The 25029-nt window shown below is 40.8% G+C and overlaps 1 protein-coding gene across 1 annotated transcript in view; it reads right to left on the bottom strand.

The window, feature by feature from the left end:
- The window catches only part of LOC149209027 (uncharacterized), a 103550-nt gene extending 79527 nt beyond the window's left edge, over positions 1–24023 (bottom strand). The window contains exon 1 of the mRNA XM_089394192.1: positions 23463–24023. Coding sequence (XP_089250318.1) covers positions 23463–23843 — 381 coding nt within the window. The 5' untranslated portion in view covers positions 23844–24023. The remainder of the gene's footprint in view (positions 1–23462) is intronic.
- Between the last annotated feature and the right edge of the window lie 1006 nt (positions 24024–25029).

Below are 25029 nucleotides of genomic sequence, written 5' to 3' on the forward strand. Positions count from 1 at the left end.
CAAATCATCAGCCAGCCACATGTTACGTCATTGTAAACCCAATTTCTGCAAATTGTAATGTAAATGATGCTAGTATGACCATTAAATTATGTAACAACACCTAGGTAAGCTTTTGCTTTTGGTGACGAGTTCCATCCTAGGAAGTTTTTTAACCCTAGCGCATTATGTGTGTTTCTAAACATGGATAATCAACAAAGTTTTTCCTCCAATTTAAACCCCAAAGCTAAGGTGGAATTCATTGACAAGGTCTTAGGTGAGTCCTAGTGTTATATTGAGTCTTTATTACAGTGGTTTGGGAATAATTTAAGCTATTTGGTTAAAAAAAATTATTAAAGATCTCTTGGTCTACCAGATCAGACTGTGTCATAAAATTGGATAATTATTTTGAGAGTCTATATGTAAAAGTGTATTCCCCCTTTGAGGGTTGAATTTGTGATATCTCGATGTAAAATATATTTTAGTGCATGGTCCCTCATACTTAGACACCATGGCTAAAATATTTGAGGGTGGGAAAATAATAAATCCCCTCTTGTATCAATTAATTAATTTTTCTGGCTAAAATAAAATAAAATCTTAAGCCGAATAACAGTTATCATTCAGAGAGACTGAAGCATATCAGGGTTTTGCTTTAGGGTTTTGTCGTTGGTGACCATGGCGAGGCGCGGAGGAGGGAGATCAGCGCCCTCCTATAATCAAGTGGTTGCGGACAAAAGCAAGCGAGTTGGATCGCATCGCTTCAAGAAACCAACGGAGGTGGGAACAAAGGCTAAGAATACAGAAAAATCATAAACTATCATACCTCAAGGACAGAAGAGAATCATGAGGAAGCTAGTAAGGAGAAGAGGATAGAGATTAGCAGTTCGAAAGTTGCTCCTATGAGTACATCAGGGGTCTATAAAACCAAGTCGACCACTATTCGTCAAGTCATTTTAAGTGACCCAGCATTGCAGGTACACAGAGATCACATGTCAAAATATGTTGTTATCTGTAAATTTATGGGGATTTGACCAACGAAGAAGGCTTTGCAAGCATGGATAAGGAACCACTGGAAACCAAAGGGAGAAATTGACCTTCACCTTGGGTCCAAGGGCTTCTTCACGATGGTGTTCACAAGCTTAGAGGATAAAGACAGAGTGTTCGAGGGAGGACCCTATTTTTACGCTTCTGCAGGCCTTTATATGAGACCATGGGTAATGAACTTTGTCCCAGAACGAGAAACTTTCACCTCGGTGCCAGTATGGATAAGACTTTATTCCCTTCCTTTAGATTATTGGCTGTCGGAGTCTCTAGAGGCTATCAACAACAAGCTAGGGCATTTTATAAATATCGCAGATGCTACTCTAAGAGGCAAATACACTTCCTTCGCCCAGATATGTGGAAATGGACTTATCTGGGGCACTTACGGATGCAACCATTTTAGAAGTGTATAATGAGGAATGGGTGCAGGCGGTGGACTATGAACACGTCCCATTTAGGTGCCGTTAGTGCCATGAACACGGGCACCTATACAAGGACTGCACATTGAATAAGCTGGAGAGAAATACGAAAGCCACTACGGGCAAGGATCCCGAAGGTTTTACTAAGGTTGGGGACAAAGGGAAAGGAGGCAAGCGGTACCAAAAGAAAATTAATGAAGACGGACAACCGAGTCACAATAGTTTCAAGATCTTAGAAGAAGAAGTCGAAAACAACGGGACAAACCAGGAATCGGAGAATATTCCCACTGAGAAGGAAAGGGATACTAATATGGAGGATATACCAGAAAAAAGCAAACAAAAGGATGATATGCCGAGCATTATGGAGCTCAATAGGGACCACGAGATGACCCCAAGTGAGGCTGGAATGGAAGACCATGAACTGCAGGAGATTCTAGAGAGGGAGAATTTAGATCTAGAAAAGTTTCTGGAGCAGGGAATCACCAAAGGGGTAGACTCTCTGCCAAAAGAGGAGTTTGACAGGGTTCAACAGCTCTTCCTCTGGAGATCACAAACGAAGTGTTCTGGAGTCAAAAGAAACCATGATAGCCAGGAGAATATGGGAGTGAAAACGATGGAGGATACACCAATGCATTCTTCCAAGAACCCGGGTAGGAAAAGAGGAAGAAAAACACAGAATGAGTTGCTGACTGAATGTGGGAAACTTATGATTAACTCAGGTAAGATGAGGGATCTTACCAGTTACTCCTTTACAAACCTTTCTTAATGAAGCTTACAACCTGGAACATTAGGGGTCTAGGAAGTAAAAGGAAACAAAGAACTCTTAGCAGTAGAATGAAAGAAGAAAAATCAGATATGGTTTTTATTCAGGAAACAAAATATTCAATGGACAAGATCAGAGAGATACACAGCAAATGGTTAATCAAGTATGAGTATCTAGAGGTTAAAGCGGATAACTCGGCGGGTGGGATTCTTACTCTATGGGATCCTCAAAAACTTGGAATCTTGGATGCTGAAGCTTCTAGGAACTATCTATCGCTGGTGATTCAACCTTTGGGTGATAAGGAGATCTACATGATCACTAACGTCTACGGTCCTCAAAAACTAGAAGACAAACTTAAGCTTCTCACCTCCCTTGAGAAGCTGAGAGAGAGATATCCTGATATGCCCTGGATTTTGGCTGGGGATTTCAATATGATCAGATCTCTTACAGAGAAAAAAGGCGGTACCAAAAACTAGGCAGAGACTCCATTGCCTTCCAGAACTTCATGAATAACATGGGGCTAGTGGACACTGAAACAGTAAATGGCACTTTTACTTGGAATAATAAGAGGGGAGGGGCTTCTCAAGTCGCCTCTAAACTAGATAGATTCATAATCTCAGAGGACCTCTTTCTCAAAGGCCTTGATATGTCAGCTTTAATCCTTCCCTTCAGAGGCTCGGACCACTGGCCTGTCCAGCTTGAAGCTACTTTCATGGGTACACCGAGGAACAGACCTTTTAGGTTTGAAAATGTTTGGCTCTCTCACCCTAACTTCACCAGCAATATTGACAAATGGTGGGCAGAAGATATGCCCGTTCAAGGCACTAAAATGTTCATGTTGCAGCAGAGACTTAAACACATCAAATCTAGGCTTAAAGATTAGAACAAAAAAGAGTTTGGTAATATTTTTAAAGCCAAAAGAGAAGTTGAGAAAAAACTCCAAGAGATTAATCAGATCATCATCTCAGAAGGTCTTACCGAGGAACGGAAAATTCAGGCTGACTCTCTTCAGAACGAATGGGGCGATCGATGCATGCAAGAGGAGATTTTCTAGAGACAGAAATCGAGCGTGCAGTGGATTAGAGAAGGAGAAAGAAACACGAAGTTTTTTCATAGATCAACCTTGGATCACAGATCTCATAACAAAATTTCAAAACTTAAAGACTCTCAAGGGAAAGAGCTCGTCTCTCACAAAGAAATGGAATCTGTCCTACTCTCGTCGACAGATCTCGGTTCATTAACAAATTCACCAAGTTCATTCCTAAGCTTGTAACCAAGGAAGACAACCACAACCTTAACAAGCCAGTGTCTGAAGAGGAGGTTAGTGAAGTTATCAATGAGATGCAAAATGGGAAAGCTCTTGGCTCTGATGGCTTCAATGTGGACTTCTTCAAAGCTTGCTGGAAAACAGTCAAACAAGATATCCTTGATGTTGTGGAAGACTCTAGAAGATCCAATATTGTTTTGAAAGCTCTTAATGCCTCTTTCATAGCTTTGATTCCAAAGCAGGAAAAAGCTATGACACCGGACAGATTCAAACCCATAGCCTTATGTAATGTGGTGTACAAAATTATTTCCAAAGTGATTGCTAACAGAATCAAGCCTCTTCTTCCTGCTCTCGTCTCAGAGGAGCAAACTGGATTTGTGGAAGGAAGACAAATTCTCAACAACATCATACAAGCTCACGAGGTGGTACACTCTCTTAAGAGCAATAAGCAAGCTGGTATGATCATGCAACTTGACCTAGCAAAAGCATATGATAAGCTAAGCTGGTCTTACATCAGGGCAGTGCTAAGAGCTTATGGCTTCGACCACAATTGGATAAGATGGGTTATGGCCCTTGTATCCACAGTCAGCTTCTCCATTCTACTGAACGGCTCTCCTCTAGAACCTTTATGCCTTCTAGGGGTCTCAGAAAAGGGGATCCGCTCTCCCCCTTCCTCTTTGTTCTCATGATGGAAGGGCTAGGCAGAGCGATCAAACTGGCAAATTCTGAAGGAAGAATCCAGGGTCTGAAACTTACTCCGGATGGTGTTGCTTCTACTCATCAACAATTTGTTGATGACACAATGCTGCAGGGCATTCCTACGGTCAAGGAAGCCAGAGCTTTCAAAGAAATCATGAACGACTTTGCATTGGCTGTTGGTACAAAGGTAAGCCTTGACAAATCAAAGGTGTTCTTTTTTAACATTGACATTGCTATTCAAAGGAACCTCACCAGAATTCTTGGGTTTCAAAGGGATCAGTTACCTTCCAAGTACCTTGGAATGCCTCTTATTGACAAACCTCTGAGCAAGGGAGTGTGGGAGCTAGTAACTAATAAACTTCAGGACAAAGTCAGGAAATGGACCTGCAGGTCTTTGAATTTGGCGGGGCGTCTTGTGCTTACAAAGGTTGTCCTGTAGGCTATACCCATTTTCATGTTTTCAGCTCTTCCTGCTCCTAAAGGAGTTATGCAACAAATCAGGAGTATTCAACGAGATTTTCTTTGGGGCAAAGGGGAAGAGAAAAAGAAGTGGGCTTTGGTAGCTTGGGACAAGCTCTGCAAACCTAAGGCCCATGGTGGTTTGGGGCTTCATGACCCTGAAATCCTTAGCAGAGTTTCAGGAGCCAAACTTTGGTGGAGGTGGCTCAAGGAATCGGCCACCCCTTGGGCCAAGATTTGGAAGCAGAAATATGCAAATAATTGGCAGGAGAGGGATCATATCCGAATGTCAAGGCTCATCAAGGGCTCCCACATTTGGAACCTTGCTTGGGAGAATAGAGCCATTATCCAGAAGCATAGTTTCTGGGAGATCCAAGCTGGGAACCTTGCACGGTTTTGGGAGGATAACTGGCAGCAGGAACCAAATTTGTTTAGGGAAGAACTAACCGCTCTCAAAAATGACACTGACAACAAAGGTTTACTTATGGTAAGTGACTTCTGGGATCAGGTAAGGAACAATGGTAAATGGAGAATGTGGAAGGATCTTGGTTATAGTGAAGAGAGTCCTTTGAAGGCCCAGGCGGATTCTCTTGCTCTTGACTTGGAGCAAAGGAAGATTTTGGTGTCATCCTCGTCTGACCAATTGAGATGGGGTCGAAACACCAAAGGCACCTTCAACCTCAAAGAAACTAAACGCATGGCCCTAGGTTTTGATTATCCAAACCCTGATCAGGTTTGGAATGACCTTTGGCAGAACTCGCAATGGATGAAAATCAAGTTGTTTATATGGTTGGTTCACCAAAAGAAAATTCTTACCTAGGAAAATCTTCTGAAAAGGGGCTTTGTTGGCCCATCCAAATGCCATCTATGTGGCTTACAGGAGGAGACAATGGGACATTTACTAAACCTCTGCCCCTTCACCTCTACCTTGTGGGATTGGGCAACCTCAGTCTTCAGGCAAACTAACAGGGACAGACTCAGCATCACCAACACTTTGAAGAATTGGAGGAAAGACTTCTCAGGTAATGAAATCATTAACAAGGCTTGGACTCTGGTTCCAGGCTTTATTATCTGGGATGTCTAGAAAGAACGCAATGGCAGGATTTTCAAGAACAAAACAGGCTCGACCCAGAACATCATTGTCCAAATTTTACGACAGCTCAAAGATACAGTAGGAGCCCTTATGTGGAAAATTCCTGAGGACCCTCCTTCGCCCCAGGATGCTCACATACTGCTATAGTTGGGTCTCCATTCTCTGGTTCCCCAAGGCACTGTCAAGGGTGTGAGCAAAACAACTGCTGGTAAAGATATCTGGCAGCCTCCTCATGGTTTTTTGAAAATCAATATAGACGGGGCCTCTAAGGGCAACCCAGGGATGGTTGGATTTGGCAGTGTCATAAGAGATGAGCAGGGGCGCATAAAGGATATCTTTCACAGTCATTTGGGGACTGCCACTAATAACATGGCGGAGCTCATGGCCTTAGAGCAGTGCCTGGAAATCCTGATGGAGTCAAATTTACACAATGCCATCATTGAAGCTGACTCTGAATTGGTCATTAATGCGGCCAAGAAAATGTGTAATGGAACGACACCTGGAAAAGTGTCGAAACATTGGAGGCTCTCGCAGGTCTTTCAGCGTATTCATTCCCACTTGCAAACCCTGAGAACCGTCAGCTTCGTTCATGTGCGAAGAAAAGCCAATATGTTAGCTGATCATCTGGTGAATGAAGGAGTGCTATGTAAGGAAAGCTATATTCGGTACAACTGGGATTCTATACCCTCTGGTAAACTGCGTGATGATTGTCAACGACAGGCAGCCAAAGACATGGCATACTTCCAGACCATGAATAATGAACTGGAGGAAGACAAGAGGAAGGAGGAGAGAGCGGAAGTCCTTGAGCCTGGTTGAAGTGCCGCAGTAAAATCCTAACCGTCGATCCCAAAGTCAATGCTTACGACATAGCTAACTACGGGGGTTGAGTATTTGGTAAATAGCGTGCTAGTTGAAGGGTCCCAGGCCATAGGATTTGATGGCCTTCATTATCGAATGGATATCGGGTTTTAAAATGGTCAAAGGTTAAGTCTAAGAGCGGACCCGAAGTTTTATAGACCAAGGGTTTATAATCTATATTGGCTCCGTGAAGCAGGTAAGTGTCACGCAAGTTTTCCAATGCGATATCATTGAGGACCGTCGGATCAAATGGGTTTTGATCTACAGTGCAAGACTTGATGGCCTTCGTTATCGAATGGATATCAAGTTTTAAAATGGTCAGAGGTTAAGTCTAAGAGCGAACCCAAAGTTTTATAGACCAAGGGTTTATAATCTATATCGGCTCCGTGAAGCGGGTAAGTGTAGTGCAAGTTTTCCGATGTGATATCATTGTGGATCATCGGATCAAATGGGTTTTGATCTACGGTGCAAGATCACCGTGCAACTCTATTGATCGAAGAGAATATCAACCATCCGATTGAAGGTTAGGTCGACAGTGGAGATTGAGCGATAAGAACTGGGGAGAGATCAATAGTCGAAACACTTAGGAATAATGACCAGGGGACTAATTTTGTTTTTGTGTGTAAGGTTGTGGGTCTTTTTGACCCTGTTGTTTGTTAATCATCAACGGGTCTGTCTTTTGTTGGTCTTTACACTTGTAAAGACGTGTACCATATGTAATCTTTTTTTTCGGTTAATTGAAGGCTCCACTCTTACTTGACCAAAAAAAAAATCCTAAACCAGAAATTTAATTAATTTTGAGTCAAAAAATAATTTTAGAGAAATTATTTTTCTCCAAGTGGAAAATGACCAAAAAAATTGTGGGTCAATAAGAAGTTAATTTTTGGAGGTCCCCCACCAAGGCAAAATTGGACTTTTTAAGAAAAATTAAGCCCTTGGACCTTGGTGGTTAAGTCAAAGTCAAAATTTTGAGGAAATTAATCCAAAAAATTAATTTTTGGATTAATAAAAAATGGGTTTTATGAGAAATTCGAAATTTCCTCAAAATAAATGTTTTCGACGATGGAGATTAAAAGATCATCAAGCAATTATCAACAGTCAAGATTATGTTGACGGGGATCAAACCAACTAGCCATTATTTTCCAATTGAAGGATTTTTCTATAAATTAGAAACCATTTGCTTCTCAAGTCATGATGAGAATGATTCTGGACAACGTGAATTTGTAATGCTGGCATTGAGCCATTGCTCTGCTTGGAACGTTTGATATCATAATAAAAGATTTTGGGGTTCAGTTCATGGTGTCCTTGTCTCATTGATCTGTGGTACGTGTTAGTTATGTGTTAATCCTATATTGTGCTTCGGTGCTATATAAATTGTTATTTCATTTGTCAATGATAGGAACATTCTATTGGTAAATTTTGGATTTATCTTAGGTGATCTGATTCATTAAATGATCTTACGATTTTTTTTAGAAAGACTATAGAGATCTGCAAGTACACGAGCCCTTGGGTTCCAAGATCATAGACTATGGGCACGGGCCAACCTTATTTGGGCTCCAGGAAATTTATATGGTATTCTTACTTTGCTAAAGGTTGTGGCCAATATATCTAACTTTCGAAAACACATTGATCCATTGTCATTATTTATTCAAAAAATATTATTCTCAAAAAATATTTATTTAATAAGGATTGTATATTTTTAAATATTTTGTATATATAATTTTGTAAGATAACTTTTTGTAAATTATTTTTCTAACCCTTGTTTTGCAGCAATTGGGGTTTAGGGTTAATTTTAAATTTTGTATATATTTGGGGTTTTGGAAAAATTTGTTTTCATTTGTGCAAGTGATTCCTCAAGGAAAACCTGAAATTTTGGAAGAGTTCAAGGGTTTCTAGCCTTGAAGAAAATCGTTGGGGGTTTTAGAGGTCGATCTAGGCCTAGGAAGGCAAGATCCACCCTCTACTTCTCCTCCAAGATCAACATCAAGGCAAAGAAGGAAGCCGCTAGCCCTTTGTGGCATTTTTTTGGTAATTTTTGGCGATTTTGGAGATCTTATTCATAATCTGAATTTTTTGCAATGGTCCGAAAATTTTTTAGGCCTTCTAGGCCAAACATTTGCTTTCTTAGCCCTAGCTGCAGCCTCCTCTTCTGCTCTTGGTGAGAAGCTGGCCTAGATAGGCCCTCCAAGCCTTGTCGCAACTTATTTTACCCCTGTCGTCAGCCTTCTAGGGCAGCCAAGCCCTAGCCATATGCTAGCCCAAGGCCTTAGCCTCATCTGTTGCCCTCATTCTTCCTTGCTCACCTATACCGTAGGCCTTTAAGGCCTCTCAACCCTCCTCTTCCTTGGTCGCAAACCTCTTGGCCTCCCTCCTTCCTTCTCGGCTACATTCTTTTCCCTTGTGGCAGGCCTTAAGGCCTCCTGTTACCCTGTCACGAGCCCTAAGGGCCTCCTTTAGCCCTAACATAGGCCTTAAGGCCTTCACTGCCTTAGCCATAGGCCTTTTTGGCCTTGTTGCCCTGCTTTCACCCTTAGCTGCTAGCCTTTCTAGGCTTAGCGCCCCCTCTCGTAGCCCTCATCTACCCTCTTTTACCTCATTCAGTCATTCATTGGGTTATCACTGGATTTTTAGTTCTAACACTTGGTGTTTGCAGAAAGTTTCAAGCTAACATTGGTGGTTGCAAGTGGTCACTTCATTGGGATAAGTTTTGGGCAATTTCCATAATCATCTTCTAGGTCTAGAGGCATGTCGGTTTGCTCCATCTAACCCTCACTTCCTCACTGTTTTGTTTACAATCATCTAATCATTTGCATAACAATGGTAAATATCTAATTAAGTGAATGCATGTATGAGTGAAGCGGAACAAGGTTGACCTAGCTGTGGTGCGTAGCACTTGCTTCGCAGTCAGTCGCTCGGGCTCCTTTTGAGGGTCCTCAGCGCACCTCCTGCTCGGGTCTCGGCCCCTCTGGCTCGATTCTCGTCTTGTTCATTGGGTGGGAAGTTCTGATATCTCTGTGTGGGCTCTGAATGCTTGTTGCGGTCTTCACGAGGCTTGTTCCTACTCCTACCGGGTTGGGTTGGTCTCCTCAATGGCGAAGCTTGCCCAAGCGACGTTTGTGCTCGCAGAACTTGTGGCCTTCAACATTTTGGTTGCGTCAGCTCCTAAGTTCAGTAAGCAGGGCGAGTCAAAGTTTGTGAAGAGAGCAGAGGAGATTCCCAAGATAGAGATATGCACCCCTCAGGCCTGCTCTCGCACCCTGCAGCTTACAGACTGGGGTTTGATTGGCCAATCTATGGGCCTATGGCCACCCCCTAGGACAGTTAAAGCCTGGATCGAGAAGAACTAGAAGCCTCTTATTAAAGGAGAGGTAATCTCCTTTTGTGGCAAAGGTTTTTATAATTTTTACTTTGAGAATAGGTTGGATAGAGATTTGGTGTTCAGGAGTGGACCATACTTTATGGGAGCCCAGGGGTTGTATCTGGATTGTTGGAGTCCTAGCTTCAATCCGGAATGCGATGTTCCATCCTCGGTTCCTGTCTAGGTGAAGTTGCCTTACCTCCCGTTGCACTGCTGGAATGACGCGACTTTCAAGCTCATAGGGAATTCCCTGGGGAAGTACATTGACTGCTGGGAGCCAAAACATGGCCTATTCTTTTGTGCTAGGATCTGTGAGGTGGACTTAGAGAGAGGCCTTCCCGCAGCTGTCAATCTCTGAATGGATAGTTGGACGCATGTGCAGGAAGTAGACTATGACCAACTGCCTTTTAAATGTAAATTGTGCCATGAGTATGGGCACTTTGCTAAATGTTGCCCAAAAAGCTTGGAAGTCTTAGAGAAGCAATTAGGGGATCCTAAAGACCATTGGCAGCAAGTTAAAAGAAGGAAGCATTCGCTCAATGAGGGTACCCCAAGCTCCATTCCAGACACCAAGGATGTTGGCCCTGCTCAACCCCTTCCCTCGGGCTCGCCAATGGTGGGTGATTCCGGTCTGGTGTCAGAGAATCATTTTGCTGTTTTGGGCTCTGCTCCAAGAGCCGAAAGTTCCATTCCCCCCTCCTTCCTCCTCTTAGGAGGTCCTTGCCACCCTGGTTTAAGCCCCAAAAATCCATAAGGTAGTGAGCTCTAGCCCGGACACCGCTAGTAGCTCAGAAGAATCCTCGGAAGAGGATGAGGACGATGATGGATTCCTTACATCAAAGGAAGGTCCAGGGACATCTGCACCGTAGAGTTCTGCAGATGAAAGACCAGAAAGTACAAGGACAAAGAAAACAAAAAGAAAAGGTAAAAAAGCAGGAAGAAAAACAAACAAGGAAATAAGGAGGGAAAAAACTGAAAAAGACAAAGAGTTGGGAGTCCAACACACTATCCCTCGTCAACTAGCAGGAGCAGGGAACAAAGGAGGGGGGGGAAAGGAAATAATATGGGCCCAAGTAAGGGGGTGGGAAATACAAAAAAGTGATTAATGAATATAATCTCTTGGAATTGTAGGGGACTAGGATCAGTAAAAAGAATAATGGAAGTGAAATCCCTAATCCAAAAGGAAAGACCAGATGTCACCCTACTACATGAGACCAAGTTGGATGAGCAGACCCTTCACTCAATCCAAAACAAGATTTGGAGTCGTAGCAACCTAGAAACAGTCAGTTCAAGAGGGGCATCAAGAGGACTTTGTATGATGTGGAACCCTACGAAACTGTAATTGGTAAGTTCTTTAAAAACTACTCATTGGATTGCAACTTCTTTTAATATAATAGAGATGCATCAATCCTTCACAGTGATCAATGTCTACATGCCCACTCATTTTCGAGAAAAGCAAGAATGTTGGAAATCCCTGATGGAGCTAAAAGGTATAGAGTATGGTCAAAAGTGTATTCTGGGAGGAGATTTCAATACAACAATGGGAAGCCATGAAAAAAGGGGTGGCTCCATTGTTCGAGATGCCCTCTAGGAGCATATGGAAGATCTCATATTAACTTTGAACCTCTTTGATGTCAAGCCCCAAAAATTTTTGTATACTTGGACCAATAAAAGGGCAAGTGTGAGCCATATCGCAGCCTGGCTAGACCGCTTTCTTGCCTCTGACAACCTCCTTATCCTAAATTTCTGCCTTAAATCCTCTATTCTATCGTGGTCTGGTTCTGACCATCAGTCGATCAGTCTAATGATCTCTCAACCCTTGGATCTGGGTCCTATCCCCTTTCGCTTTTCTCCCCTGTGGCTTGATATCCCTGATTTCTTGGAGGTTGTTGCCCTCTCTTGGTCAGGGTGGATTGAGGGAAGCCCAGTAACTATTTGGGAGTCCAAGATTCGCAAGTTGAAAGGAGACACTAAAAAGTATCTCAAGGAAAACAAATCTGGCAGGCAAGCCTGCAAGGCAACATCAAGGAGATGGAACAAAACATAGCTTCAATTTAGGGACAAATGGAAACAACCCTGGTAAGCGTATCAAACTTCCAAAAAGAAGCGGAGACTTTCAAGGCCCTCCACGCAAACCTTAGGAGGGAAGAGGAGTATTGGAGATTGAAATCAAGAAATAATTGGCTGAAGGCTGGGGATAGGAACCCAAAAATTTTCATAAACAAGCCAAGTTTAGGGAATCAAAAAACAACATAGCACAGATAAATTATGGTGGGAAAACCATCAAGAATTTCAAAGAAAGTAAGAGATCAACCGTAGAACACTATGAAAATCTATATACAAGCAACCCTACAAGGGATCTAGATAGCGAGGAATTCCTTTTGGAAAGTATCCTAGAGATGGTGTTAGAGGAAATGAATAAAACTTTGGTATCTCCTCCTTCAGTCGATGAAATCAAAGGGCAATCTTCTCCTTCCCCCTGATAAGGCTCTTGGCCCAGATGGATTCTCGGCAAGCTTCTATCAATTTTTATGGGAGATAATAAAGAAGGATCATTGCAAAATGGTGGGTTACTCATTCAAGCGATTTGTCATGGGGGGCAGCATAAACACTTCCTTCTTATCATTGATCCCCAAAGAATTGAACCCTTCTTCCTTCTCTAGATTCCGTCCAATATCCCTATGCAATGTCTCCTATAAAATTTTCTCGAAGTTGTTGGCCTTAAGGCTCAAACCTCTTTTGCCTTCTTTGATCTCCGCTAACCAGGGGGGATTTCCTAGGCAGGCAAATCTTTGACAATATTATCCTAATCCAAGAGGCTCTCGATTCGAGTTGGCGCAGGGGCGATGAAGGGATGATCATAAAGCTAGACATGGCAAATGCTTTCGATAGAGTTAGGCATGGATTCCTGATAAAAGTCCTCAAGAAAATGGGGTTGGATGATATATTTATCAGATGGATCAACCTGTGTATATCTTCCCCTTGGATTGCTCCGTTAGTCAATGGTCGGGTGGCGGGCTTCTTCAAAGCTTCCAGGGGTCTACGTCAAGGTTGCCCCCTCTCCCCCTTTTTATACATCATTATGGTGGATGCCCTAAGTAGGAAACTGGAGCACGAAAGAGCTTCTCTCAATCTTCCGGGAATCAGGTACAAAGAAGGAATTAGAAGTATAAATCATGGACAGTTCGCGGACGACACAATTTTGATGGGAGGAGCCTCGACTATAATTGTCCGGTGCTTCAAAACAAACTTAGATAGATTCCTCAGTGCTTTGGGGGGGCCATCAATGACAACAAGAGCCACATCTACAACTGGAATATCTCCATCCAGAAAGAGAAGAAAATTGAAGAAATCCTGGGGTTCAGAGTAGTAAGAGATTGGAAAGACTTTAATTATTTAGGGGTACCTATATTCCTAAGACGAGCTGCTCCATATGCCTGGCAAAAAGTTCAGGATAAAATGAAAACAAAAATAGTAAATTGGGGAGGGATATGGCTTAACCATGCAGGTAGAGCAACCCTGGTGAAGTTTGTCCTGTCGGCTATCCCTTTGTATCAGTTTTCAGCCCTGCAAGCCCCCAAGTTCGTATTACACCAAATGGGGATGTATATAAGGAAATTTCTGTGGGAGGGAGGGAGAACAGAAACCAAAAAATACCATTTGGTAAATTGGAAAATGGTCAGAGCTCCGAAACAACATGGTGGATTGGGAATAAGGGACCCGAGGATAGAAAACATGGCAATGGGAGCAAAGCTACATTGGACCATGATCACGAAGCCGAATCAATGGTGGACTCAGGTGATTAGGGCAAAGTATTTAAATCAGCAAAACGACTGGGAGGGGAGAGAGGACACAGTTTTGGGCTTCCCCATCTGGAAATTGATTAATTCCTCTTCGGACATCATAAGAAAAATATAAGCAAAGTCTCAGGGAATGGAGCCTCCATCAACATTTTCACAGACTCAATTCTAGGCCTCCATCCCTTGGGCTCAGATCTTTCCCTAGATGCTCTAAGAATCTTCATGAGGCAAGGAGGGGTGGAAAATTTGGGTTAGATCTCAGAATGGGATCAGCAAGGAGGGTGGAAGGGGTGGAAGATTGATAACATCCTGGAGGCCCTACTCCCACAAAGAGAAAAACTTATTAATAAACTAAGAGGTTGTGCCCCCATAGCTCTCACAGTCGCAGATAAGTGGGGATGGAAAAATGCCAGCTACACTGTTAAAGAAGGATATTCTCACCTGCTCTTTAAATCCCAGGTACCACCTAAATCCTCCATCTAGAATAAAATCTAGAAACCAAATGCTATCCCAAAGGAAAAAAAAATTGTTGGATGTTATCTCATAAAAAAATTCTCACAATAGAGAACCTTCAAAAACGGGGTCATATTGGACCTTCCAGATGCTTGCTTTGTGAAAATTTGGAAGAGTCCATTCCCCATCTCTTTCTCCATTGTCAGGTGGCTAAGGAAGTTTGGTCGGTGGTTCTAGGCCCTCTTTACTGCAGGACTTCATGGCCATTTGACCTCCTGCTTTTCTTCAGTTCTTGGCCCAAATGCTATTTGGGCTCCCTTCAAGCCAAAAGCATCTTCAAAGAAATTTGGTCTGCTCTTCCCAAGTATGTCTACTGGCAAATTTCGCTAACAAGGAACAAAGCGATCTTCAGAAAGACTCGCCCCTCTGCCAATTTTACAACCATGAAAGCCCTCTCGTGGTGTATGGAATTGCACAGATCGGAAATTGATCCCTCCCTGAATCAAATTGAATCTGTCTGGGTTGCGCCATGGGTATGTACCCCTACTCCCAGCTGCCAACAAAAGGAAGCCCTCCTTGTGTGTTGAAGGAAAGGTAACTAGGTTCAGTCTTTATAAATGTCCTTTTGATATTTGTACTTATTCAAGAAAAGAAATATTATTTTTATTAGATATGTCAATGAGTTTCTTGCTCAGTGAAATAGGTCTAGCACTAGTTAAAGTGCTATAGGTGAGTCAATAGTCAAAAGAAAAGTTTGAAGACCTTAAGGGCATGTTACACCTCGTATGAATATGTAGAGTCATAAGAAGTCCTCCAAGCAAAGTCACAAGCCTCCTCCCAGCAACATCCTAAAAGGAAGAAATCTGAAGCATAAAAAGTCAAGTCGACCTAAAAAGGAGCAGACTTCTATATATAAGAGTCGTTTCACTCACCCTCCAAGATAGCGCAATGCATCTCTGAAATCAGCGCAGAACAAAAGTAAGTAAAAGTGTGATAAAGTGACAAGAAAGGGAACCTCTAGTGCAGCAAAGAAGGGGAAGTCAAGATCGAAGTTTAGAAGATTGTTTTTAGAATCAAACACAGCGACACGTGTGAAGGAAGGAGGCCTCTCTGCGGCCCTAACAACAACAACACTTCAGTTCAAGTATTATCACTGTTTGGGCTAGAATTTAAGGTCTACAAGGCCTCCCCCTAAAGCGAAGGATAGACCCTTACAAACGAAGGAAGAAAAGATAAAGCGAGGAAGAAGAGGACTGTTTCTAGGGCTAGAAACAGTCACATGTGCGAAAAGAAGAGGACAAATTTGCAGTTGGTAAACAGTCCATGACTCATCATTGTTTGGGTAGGAAATTCAAGCCTACAAGGACTCCCAAGCCTAGTAAAGAAGCATGTCTCTCTAACAAAGGTGGAAGGACCCTAATTCACTAAGGGTACCTTCCACACATAAGAAAACTAGGGCAACAGAACAGCAGTACAAAGAAGGAGGACTAAGTGTCAGGGGACAAAGTGCCGGAAGGAGGAAGCCTATGTGCCAGGGAACAAAGTGCAGAAAGGAGGAGAGGACTTGACTTATGCTTGGAGGATATTCTAAGTCAGAGGTCTAGGGTTTGGCATTGATCAATAGAAGCTTCAATATGAGAAATTCACTAAAGGGTTTTCCTCTCAAGAGAAGAGAGGTTTTGGCCCTAGCAGAGAGCCAATATCTTGTGTTCTTGTTTTTGTGTTTTGGTAGCAGTTTGATGAAGTACACATATATTCACTAATAAGAAGAAGTGGAATAAGCTAACAAGAAAAGTAAAAAGACTCCACAAATTGTTATCAAGTAACGAAAAATCACACTACACTACTTTGCCCTAGATTTTTCAACATAGCATCGGAGCTAAGATGTCACATCAAGGAAATGGCAATTCAAGAACACTCATCAAGGAGAAGCATCTACAAAGTTAAAGCATAAAGCCTAGAAGTCTCAATCACTTCAAGGACAGAAGGGTATACAATCCATCATTCATCAAGGAGGTCTACAAAGCTAGAAGAAGAACCTTACATAAAGGCACCTACAAAAAAGAGCAGATTGAAGCAGGTCCTACATCAAGCTACAAGTCTTCAAGAAAACATCATCACCAAGCAAGTCCACTTGGAAAAGGCAACTTGAAGAACATCAAGATCCAGGGAAGACAAGCCATCAAGCCTTCAAGGAGGAAGCAAATCCATTACATGTCAAAATCTATCAAGTAAGTACATGTCCCCTTATGAATATACATCAATGTCTTTTTGCAAGGAAAGCAATAAATTGGTAGGTACCAATAACTTTCTTGCATGGAAGAAGAGGACGGATCTACTACTCAAGGATAATGAACTCCTAGAGCATGTCAAAGGGAATATCACTATCCCTGCTAAGGAACAAACTCAAGCCTTAGCCAAGTACAATAAGGATGAGACAAGAGCTCAAAGGATTTTGATAGAATCAATCAAAGACTCTCTCATTCCTTATGTCTCCAAGTTTGAGACATCAAAAGAAATTTATGATAAGCTAGTAGAACTATTCTCGGTATCCACCATCAGAGAAGTAATATCTTTGAGAAATGAATTATACGAGATGAAGATAACAAAGGAAGGAATAGCTCCCTACTTCATGAAAATCTCTGAAATGAGAGATCAACTTCAAGAGCTTGGGGAAGTCATGTCTAACAGAGAGATGACAATTGTAGTACTCAATGCTCTACTTGAGGAGTGGGGAAACTTCACATCAAGCATATATGATAAGAAGGAAGCAACCACTCTCAGTGAAATGTGGTCTCTATGCAAGACAGAGGAAACCATACTTAAGGCAAAGGAAGATGTGGGATCAAAGGAGCAAGCATTTGCTACCATGGCCAAAAGAAAGGGCAAATTTGGCAAGTTTGGTCCTCGAAGAACAAGCAACAAAGACATGTCCAAAATCCAATGTTTTGGATGCCAAGAATATGGATACTACAAAAGGAATTGTCCTAAGCTTAAGAAGGACAACAACAACAAAAGAAAGAGGGAAGAAGCTCACTTGACTCAAGAGGTGAAAGAAGAAGGAAAGAAGAAAAAGAAGGAAGATCCTTCGCATCTCTACTATGACTAGGTCAATCTCTTTACTTCTAGACTTCTTTCAAAGTTTTGAGTAATATAGGAGCATGCAGGAATAAGATTAATATTGCATGGCTAGAAACATCCTCTAGAATCTAGAAGCATGATGTACATAGAATTCTAGATACTCATGAAGATGTAGCATTTATGATAAGAACAAAAATGCATAAGTAGAAATATCTTCTAGAATATAGGAGCATGGTAGATATAGCTCAAGATATTCATGTAGAAGAAGTATACCTAGTATAGGACCTCATACACGCTGAAAGGAAAAATTGATCATGATTAAGAATCTTAGAAGACCTCTATCATCAAAAGAAAGGAAACATTTGCAAGGCAAGGATCTTTAAGATCCTATGATGGAATCTTCAAAAGAAGGTTCATGAACCAAGGCAGATGTCTCATTGGGAATCCCATTTGTGGGATTCAAGAAAAGGATGATATGCAAGCAAGCTAAGATGAAGCAAGAAGGGCCACACCAAAGGAAGATCAAAGAAGAATAAAGATGAGGTATGTATGCATCAAAGTTTAGTCATGTTATCATCTGTATATTATTGAGTATAACATGATCAAGCATGAAAGAATCTCTTTCACCAAGAACATGCCCGAAGGTATGTACCACAATGCAATGAAGGTCAGTAAAAGAATATGCTCACTTAAGGAGCATAAGATTGTTGACTAAGAAGCAAGAAGAAATGCTGACAAGTCTAGAAAGCAAGCAATGAAGGAATGCTCTCACAAGAAGCATTAGATGGTTGACCTATCCATCTGAGAAGAAGCAAATAAAGAAAGAGATCAAGCATGTGAAGAACACCATGATCACCAAGAATCACTATCTGACAAAATGCTTTGAAGATATCTCCCGAAAGAAGGCAGGACAACTCTGATAAAGGAAGAAAGGACCCTTGACACCTATGAAGGCCTTGGAGATATAAAAGATGCAGATAACTGATTCCACCCTATGAAGATGTCGTGATGAAGAAACCATCCAACAAAAGGCAATGTTGAAGCAATATCAGGATGAAGTCATGATGGGCTACTAGGTCGAAGCATGTAAACAAGCAAGTAAAAGTTACAAAGAATCATCCATGAGAAGAATATTCCGAAGCATGGACAAGATGACAAAGGAGTAGCCAAGATGACAAGAAACCTGATGTATGACATGAAAGCCACTTTCCTCGAAGGAAGCAATGACATGACAAACCAGGGAGGAAAGTGATCGATGGATGGTGCCCCACCTAGAAGAAGTTTGAACAAAGACTTCATGACATCAAGAAAGAAAGGAGATCAAGCAGCTGAAGGACCCACGAAAAAGAAGCTGTAGATGAAGGAAAGAGTCCCCAGTTAAGAGGGAGCTCTGACAAGTCCATGATCAAAAGGGAGTTTTGGATCACCCCTGATTACAAAGGAGTGACAATTGTGTTTTCCATTTCATGGGTCATGCACTAGACCAGGACTAACAACTGTAAGTCTAAATGAAGACCATGAATGGAAATGTAGACACAAGATAGAAACTACATTCTTGTCTTCACTTGGGAAGAAAGAATGGGAGGATTGGGTAATCATCTGGCATCCAATACTCTAGACAAGAGAAGTCAAGAGGACCAATATTCTTTGAGGGTTGGGAACCCAAGATAAGAATAGTCCTAGAAGGTCATACACGGAGAACACTTGGGTGGGTATGTGCCTTGAGAGACAATGATGAAGGTGTCTATAAATCATTGGTCTCGCTAGCATTGTAGCTCATGGTCTCGTAAAGAGATGGAGTTGTTAGTCAAGGCCTTGCACTATGACAAAGCTGATGGATATGATGCTATAACATATGGATTGCTAATACAGTTTCTCTTATGTGAATTCTTCAAGATTGATAATAGCCAAACACCTTGCAATGTTGTATGAATACCTCCCTAGTTAAGAGGGAGTGTTGAAGGAAAGGTAACTAGGTTTGGTCTTCATAAATGTACTTTTGATATTTGTATTCAAGAAAAGAAATATTATTTTTATAATATATCTCAATGAGTTTCTTGCTCATTGAAATAGGTCTAGCACTAGTTAAAGTGCTATAGGTGAGTCAATAGTCAAAAGAAAAGGTTGAAGACCTTAAGGGCATGTTACACCTTGTATGAATATGTATTAGAGTCATAAGAAGTCCTCCAAGCAAAGTCACAAGCCTCCTCCCAGCAACGACATCCTAAAAGGAAGAAATCTGACACATAAAAGTCAAGTCAGCCTCAAGTCATCTAGTCGGCCTCAAGTCGGCCTAAAAGAAGGAGCAGACTCCTATATATAACAGTCATTTCACCCTCCAAGATAGCGTAATTCATCTCTGAAATCAGCGCAGAACAAAAGTAAGTAAAAGGGTGATAAAGTGACAAGAAAGGGAACCTCTAGTGCAGCAAAGAAGGGGAAGTCAAGATCGAAGTTTAGAAGACTGTTTTTAGAATCAAACACAGCCACACGTGCGAAGGAAGGAGGCCTCTCTGTGACCCTAACAGCAGCAACACTTCAGTTCAAGTATTATCACTGTTTGGGCTAGAATTTAAGGTCTGCAAGGCCTTCCTCTCAAGCGAAGGGGAGACCCTTACAAATGAAGGAAGAAAAGATAAAGCCAAGGAAGAAGAGGATTGTTTCTAGGGCTAGAAACAGTCACACGTGCGAAAAGAAGAGGACAAATCTGCAGCTGGTAAACAGTTCATGAAGGCTAAACTTCTGCTATGACTAGTGAGCATTGAGATAGTCAATTGTACTTTACAAGGCCTACCTGCATTTCTGAATTGAATAGTATCCAATATTGGTTCCTTGGACTCCAATCTGTTGGGTTCATGAGGTTGTGAATTTTTATAGTTATTGATACAAAAAACTGATTGTTACTTGCCTGAAACTTAAATAAAGAAAACAAGTTGTCTCGTTGTCTCTCATTGCAGTGCGTCCATATCAAGACTACTAAGTTTTAAGAGTCATCGAGATGTCTCAAAGGTTTAAAAAACTCTTTTAACAAGGGTTGTATAGATCATACGTCTATTGCATCACATACATGCAAAAGGGCCCTCGACCTTCTCGAATCAACCAACAAAATTGACAATAAACCATTCCCTTGAGCTCATTGGCAGAAAGCTTGCAAAGCTCATCTGTATGACCCTTCTGCATATAAGAAACTGCATAGAGATGTTTAATGGCAGTAACTAGTACAGGCTCCAGAGCTATACAGGCCATAGTTAATAAACAGTAGTACTAGCTTTGGACAGCCCAGGTAACATAGTGATCTATACTACCTTTTTCTTAAGGCCTAATCAACGCTAGCTGTATATTAAAAAGCTGGCAATCTCCATATACTTTGAACATTAGGCTTTAGCTCAGCTGCACTGACTGTTTTCAACACAAAAACCATATCTCTGTGCAACAAAAGCTGGCAGAAAGTGCTTTGCACACTCTAAATTTCTAAAATACCTCGAAACAAACATGGATACCAGTGAAGTGTTTTCATCTTTTCACCATCAGCCGAAACAAATAGAGACTACCAGAATTATAGGTGTGAATCTCTATGATAATTCCAACAAAACAAAAGGCTATTAACTCTTACTCTGGGGTGTGCTAAATCAGAACTTGTAATTGGAATACGAAAATTATAACATAAATAACCATAAGCTCCTTAAAGAGTTGTTATAACCTATGTTACAAGGTTTGCCAAACTTCATCCTTGAGGTTTGAAATTCAGCGAACTTAAAAACAATTGTGAGGTACACTGAGGTTTGTCAAACCTCATGACCATTGATTGAGTCTGCAGCACAAGCTCGTAACCTCATGTCATAGCTTAAGCTTGTAATCTTTCCTCGCAGTTTCTATGTCCATCATAACATTTTTTTTATGTTTATTGATGTTGATATTGTTACTATTTTATGTTCTATTTCATTTTAAAATTTTATAGTTACTCAATTTCATGTTGTGCTGCGGACTCAATCAATGGTCATGAGGTTTGATGAACCTCAGAGTACCTCACAATTGTTTTTAAGTTTGCTGAATTTCAAACCTTATATGAACCTGATGGTGAAATTCATCCAAACCTCATCGAAAAATTCAAATTTGAAGCAAATCTAATCATTACCAAACCCAAACTCAAACCCAGACCATGTGACTTAGGTTATAACAAGTTTAGTGGAACTAGCCAGTTAACAGATCCATACTGCCTTCAATGATATCAAGCACTTGTTGATCCCTATATAAGATCATCTTGCCTGCAAGTCCAAGGCAAAGCTTAGTATAGTTGTCAAAGAATGCAATCTTCTGCTTTTTTGCAAGGTGATTTGTGGACAAAAAGGATAGACAAATCTCAAGCACCCCAAAGGGATAGAGGTCAGTGTTCTCCACACATGGGACCATTACCAATCTTCTGTCAATGATTTAAAATCCATCAGAAACAAAATCAAAATATGTTGACAGTTAGGACTAGCTAACCATTTCAATGAAATACAAATCCCCATCTGCGACAATGATTATGACTGAAAATGCCCTGAAGCAAAATAGGAGAGAAGCAGATCCACATTAACTATCTAGATTCTTGAATAATGTAAATCCTGTAGCAATATTTCATCACAAAAACTATCAAAATCTACAACCCAGGATGAGCTACTTGCATTCCAATTACTATTGAAATTTGAGAGTTTCCATCACTATTGGCTACAATATCGAAGGATAGCATCATGGCTAACAATCCTCTGCACCTTATACAGGGTTGCCTCGTGCATGAAAGCTCAAGTCAAAATAATCGACCAAAGCAATCAAACCAAACCCAAAAAATATATGTCACACAAGAAGTCAATTTCCAGACCATCACAATGCTGCCAGGTGTTGATGACCTTTTTTCCAATTTACTGGATACATTGACTCAACAGTGGTGCCTATTTTATAGATCAGAGGACACATACCTAGCAAGTGCTACTTTCTCAGAGGACAGATGTATAGAAACTCCACCTGAAATTAACTGTGATAGCTCCTCTCAAAATCAGCATACCACAACCTAAATAGTATGCAAGCCTTCTAGAATCGAACTCTGCAGACTGTGTAATACCATGCCTCAAAGCCCACTTCGATTAAGCACAATATTCCTCCCCATTTTCTTATACCAATAATCTCATGATTCATCCGTCCCGCTAGCAGCTATTACTTTTCAGCGTTGTCAAAAAACATGCCAATTGGATGACTTGCAGTACAGGGCTGTTCTATCATAGCCTGCCTTAATGGACTTCAACCATGGATATATGGGTCAGAGTACCACTTTCTGAACACATGAGCTACACTGTCTCGGCTAGGCATAGAAGCAATCAATTCAGACAAACTTATCCACCCATGGCGCCGATGGACCTTCATTGCAAGCAGAATAATTGTTTAACTACGGATTTCACATAGCAACTGAAGAAAATAAAAAATTTAGAGTATAAACCCAATTCTTAATTTGCTGGCAAGCAAAATGAAAGCATTTCCTCCTTGCTACGTGATACCTCAGTTACCAGTGAATCCATTCAAGTAATAGGACATAACCCAGGTCCTATTATTTACCAGTTTGGCAGGACTTCAATCTTTTGAGAGGCATACAAAGTCTAAGAACAAACTTCGAGAGGTAAAAGAGCATCAGCACAGAATTCAGAAGGCAACCGTGTGCTCTGAAACAAAACTGTTCATTTGAATTAAATAAAAAGAAATTGTGATTACTCTCCAAAACTTTTTTCAGGAAATTTTTTTACTGATATTTGGATCCTAGAAACCAACATCGTTGATCAAGTCTCTGATTAAAGTCGAGTTTCAATTATGATTTTAGAGAGAGACGTGGTGTAAATCACTCTTTCCCCTTCACCCTATCCCTACGTTGAAGGCATCTAAATTTGTGTATAAGCAGTGGAGCGTGGAGGTGTGCAACTCTACATATTATGTAGCACACCTTCAACCCGGGTAGGTTGAAGACGTGCAAATTTTGTGTGCGAGATGAAGTTGCGACTCTTAATGCACGCCTTCACCCCTGGTTGGGGATGGGAGGGGCATGGGGGCAAGTGAAGGTGTACAAACATATATATCCACACACATTATCAGCTAGCAAAGTCCTAGGATAAAGAAAAGCACACCCAAGTAAAGAAATCCATGTGATAACCAGAGAGAGCAATAAAAACTCACCTTATCCCTGTAAACGGTGAATATGGCATAAGAGATAACAGGGAAGGACAGAACGGCAGGTACAAGCCATTGCGGTTGCCTAGAAGCAGCCTGCAATGACTCATTCAATGCTGACTCTTCTGCATAAGCATTCTGCAACAAGAGGTTCCCTTCTAGAAGAATACATGCTAGAGTTGCTCCTGCAGTGTGCAAATGTTTATTGGTGCGGATGCCCATGGACTTTCTGGGATCCATTGAATGAGTCCCAACTACTCTTCTCGTTAAGGAACAAAGTCCGAGGAGGCCTGGAAATGGAATTTGCCTTGACTGGCTGGCGCGCCATTTTGGGCAGTTTTGAAATGAAAATGGTGCTTGAGGCTTGATAGATTGCAGTAGCTCCATTTGCCTATCGAGTTTGAACACACAGCTCAATCGGCTAGCCAGTGGGATATAAGATATTTGCAGCTGTTATGGATCATGCTTCGTAAAAAAACAAAAAATCTTATCTGCAAAATAGACAAACCAAAGTTTGTCGAAGATAAGTAGATTACCCATAGATGTAATACTATGGCTGCAGGTCTACACGTTGGAGATGTCAATACTCTATCTATTTCAAGTTTATTGGGCGGTCCAAAATGGAAGACATTTCTGGACGATGAAATGACTACGACGAGAAGTCAAAGGATAAAGGGTATAATCTGCAGAAAATTACAGAAGGGTGGGAAAAATTTAAGTGTAATTTTTTTAATTTAGGGTTAAAATGGGTTTATGGTAGTTTTTTAAAAGATAAGTAGTGTTTAGGTTTATTTAAGTTTTTATATAAATTATGTTATTATTTTAATGTATTAATGTTATGTATGTGATGGGTAGGTTTGTTTTAAGGTTTAATCGTATAGGTTATATATTAAATAGTGTTTATGGGATTGTCTCGTGTGATAAATGAGGTTATTTTTCTAATTTATTAAGGTTATGGATTTTTTACTTTAGTAGTATTAGATAAGGGAATATATTTTTTTTTTTTTAGTTTTACTTTCACGAGTCATAGCATTTAATATCGCAGTTATAAGCAACCTATTAAATCTATATATAAAGCTTTTGCTCATAATTATTAGAGGGAGTAAATTATGGAAGTGTGACGTTTCTAGATTTTCATATATGAGGTTGGGAAATGTTAAGGGTCCTGAGGAGTTCTATATTGATCTAGAAAAATGTTAACGCAATTGACAGTTGAGGTGGAGTTGGTGGTTAATGATGAGAGATCAAGCAAATCTAATAATATAAGAAAACATTTTCTAGTAAAAGTTTTTACGAAAATTTTTAATGTTATAATAATAGGCAAAATTATAAACTAAAATAAATAATAATAATATTAAAATTTTCATTATCTGTAGTGAAGGTTTTATAGTTAAATACAAATTATGGATAGTTAGAAGTTTTAATAAAAGTTTTTTGTCTATATGTTTATACCAATTATATGCATTAGTCCATACACAATAATGTGTTAATATTTAACATCCGGATGCAGGTGAACTCCGAGACAATTAATGGTGATCCGACGGACTGACGGCGTTCAGACCTACCAGATGGT

Source organism: Pinus tabuliformis, chromosome 1_2, assembly GCF_031772625.1.
Source record: "Pinus tabuliformis cultivar Carrire ecotype Pingquan chromosome 1_2, CPIR1, whole genome shotgun sequence".
Taxonomy (NCBI): domain Eukaryota; kingdom Viridiplantae; phylum Streptophyta; class Pinopsida; order Pinales; family Pinaceae; genus Pinus; species Pinus tabuliformis.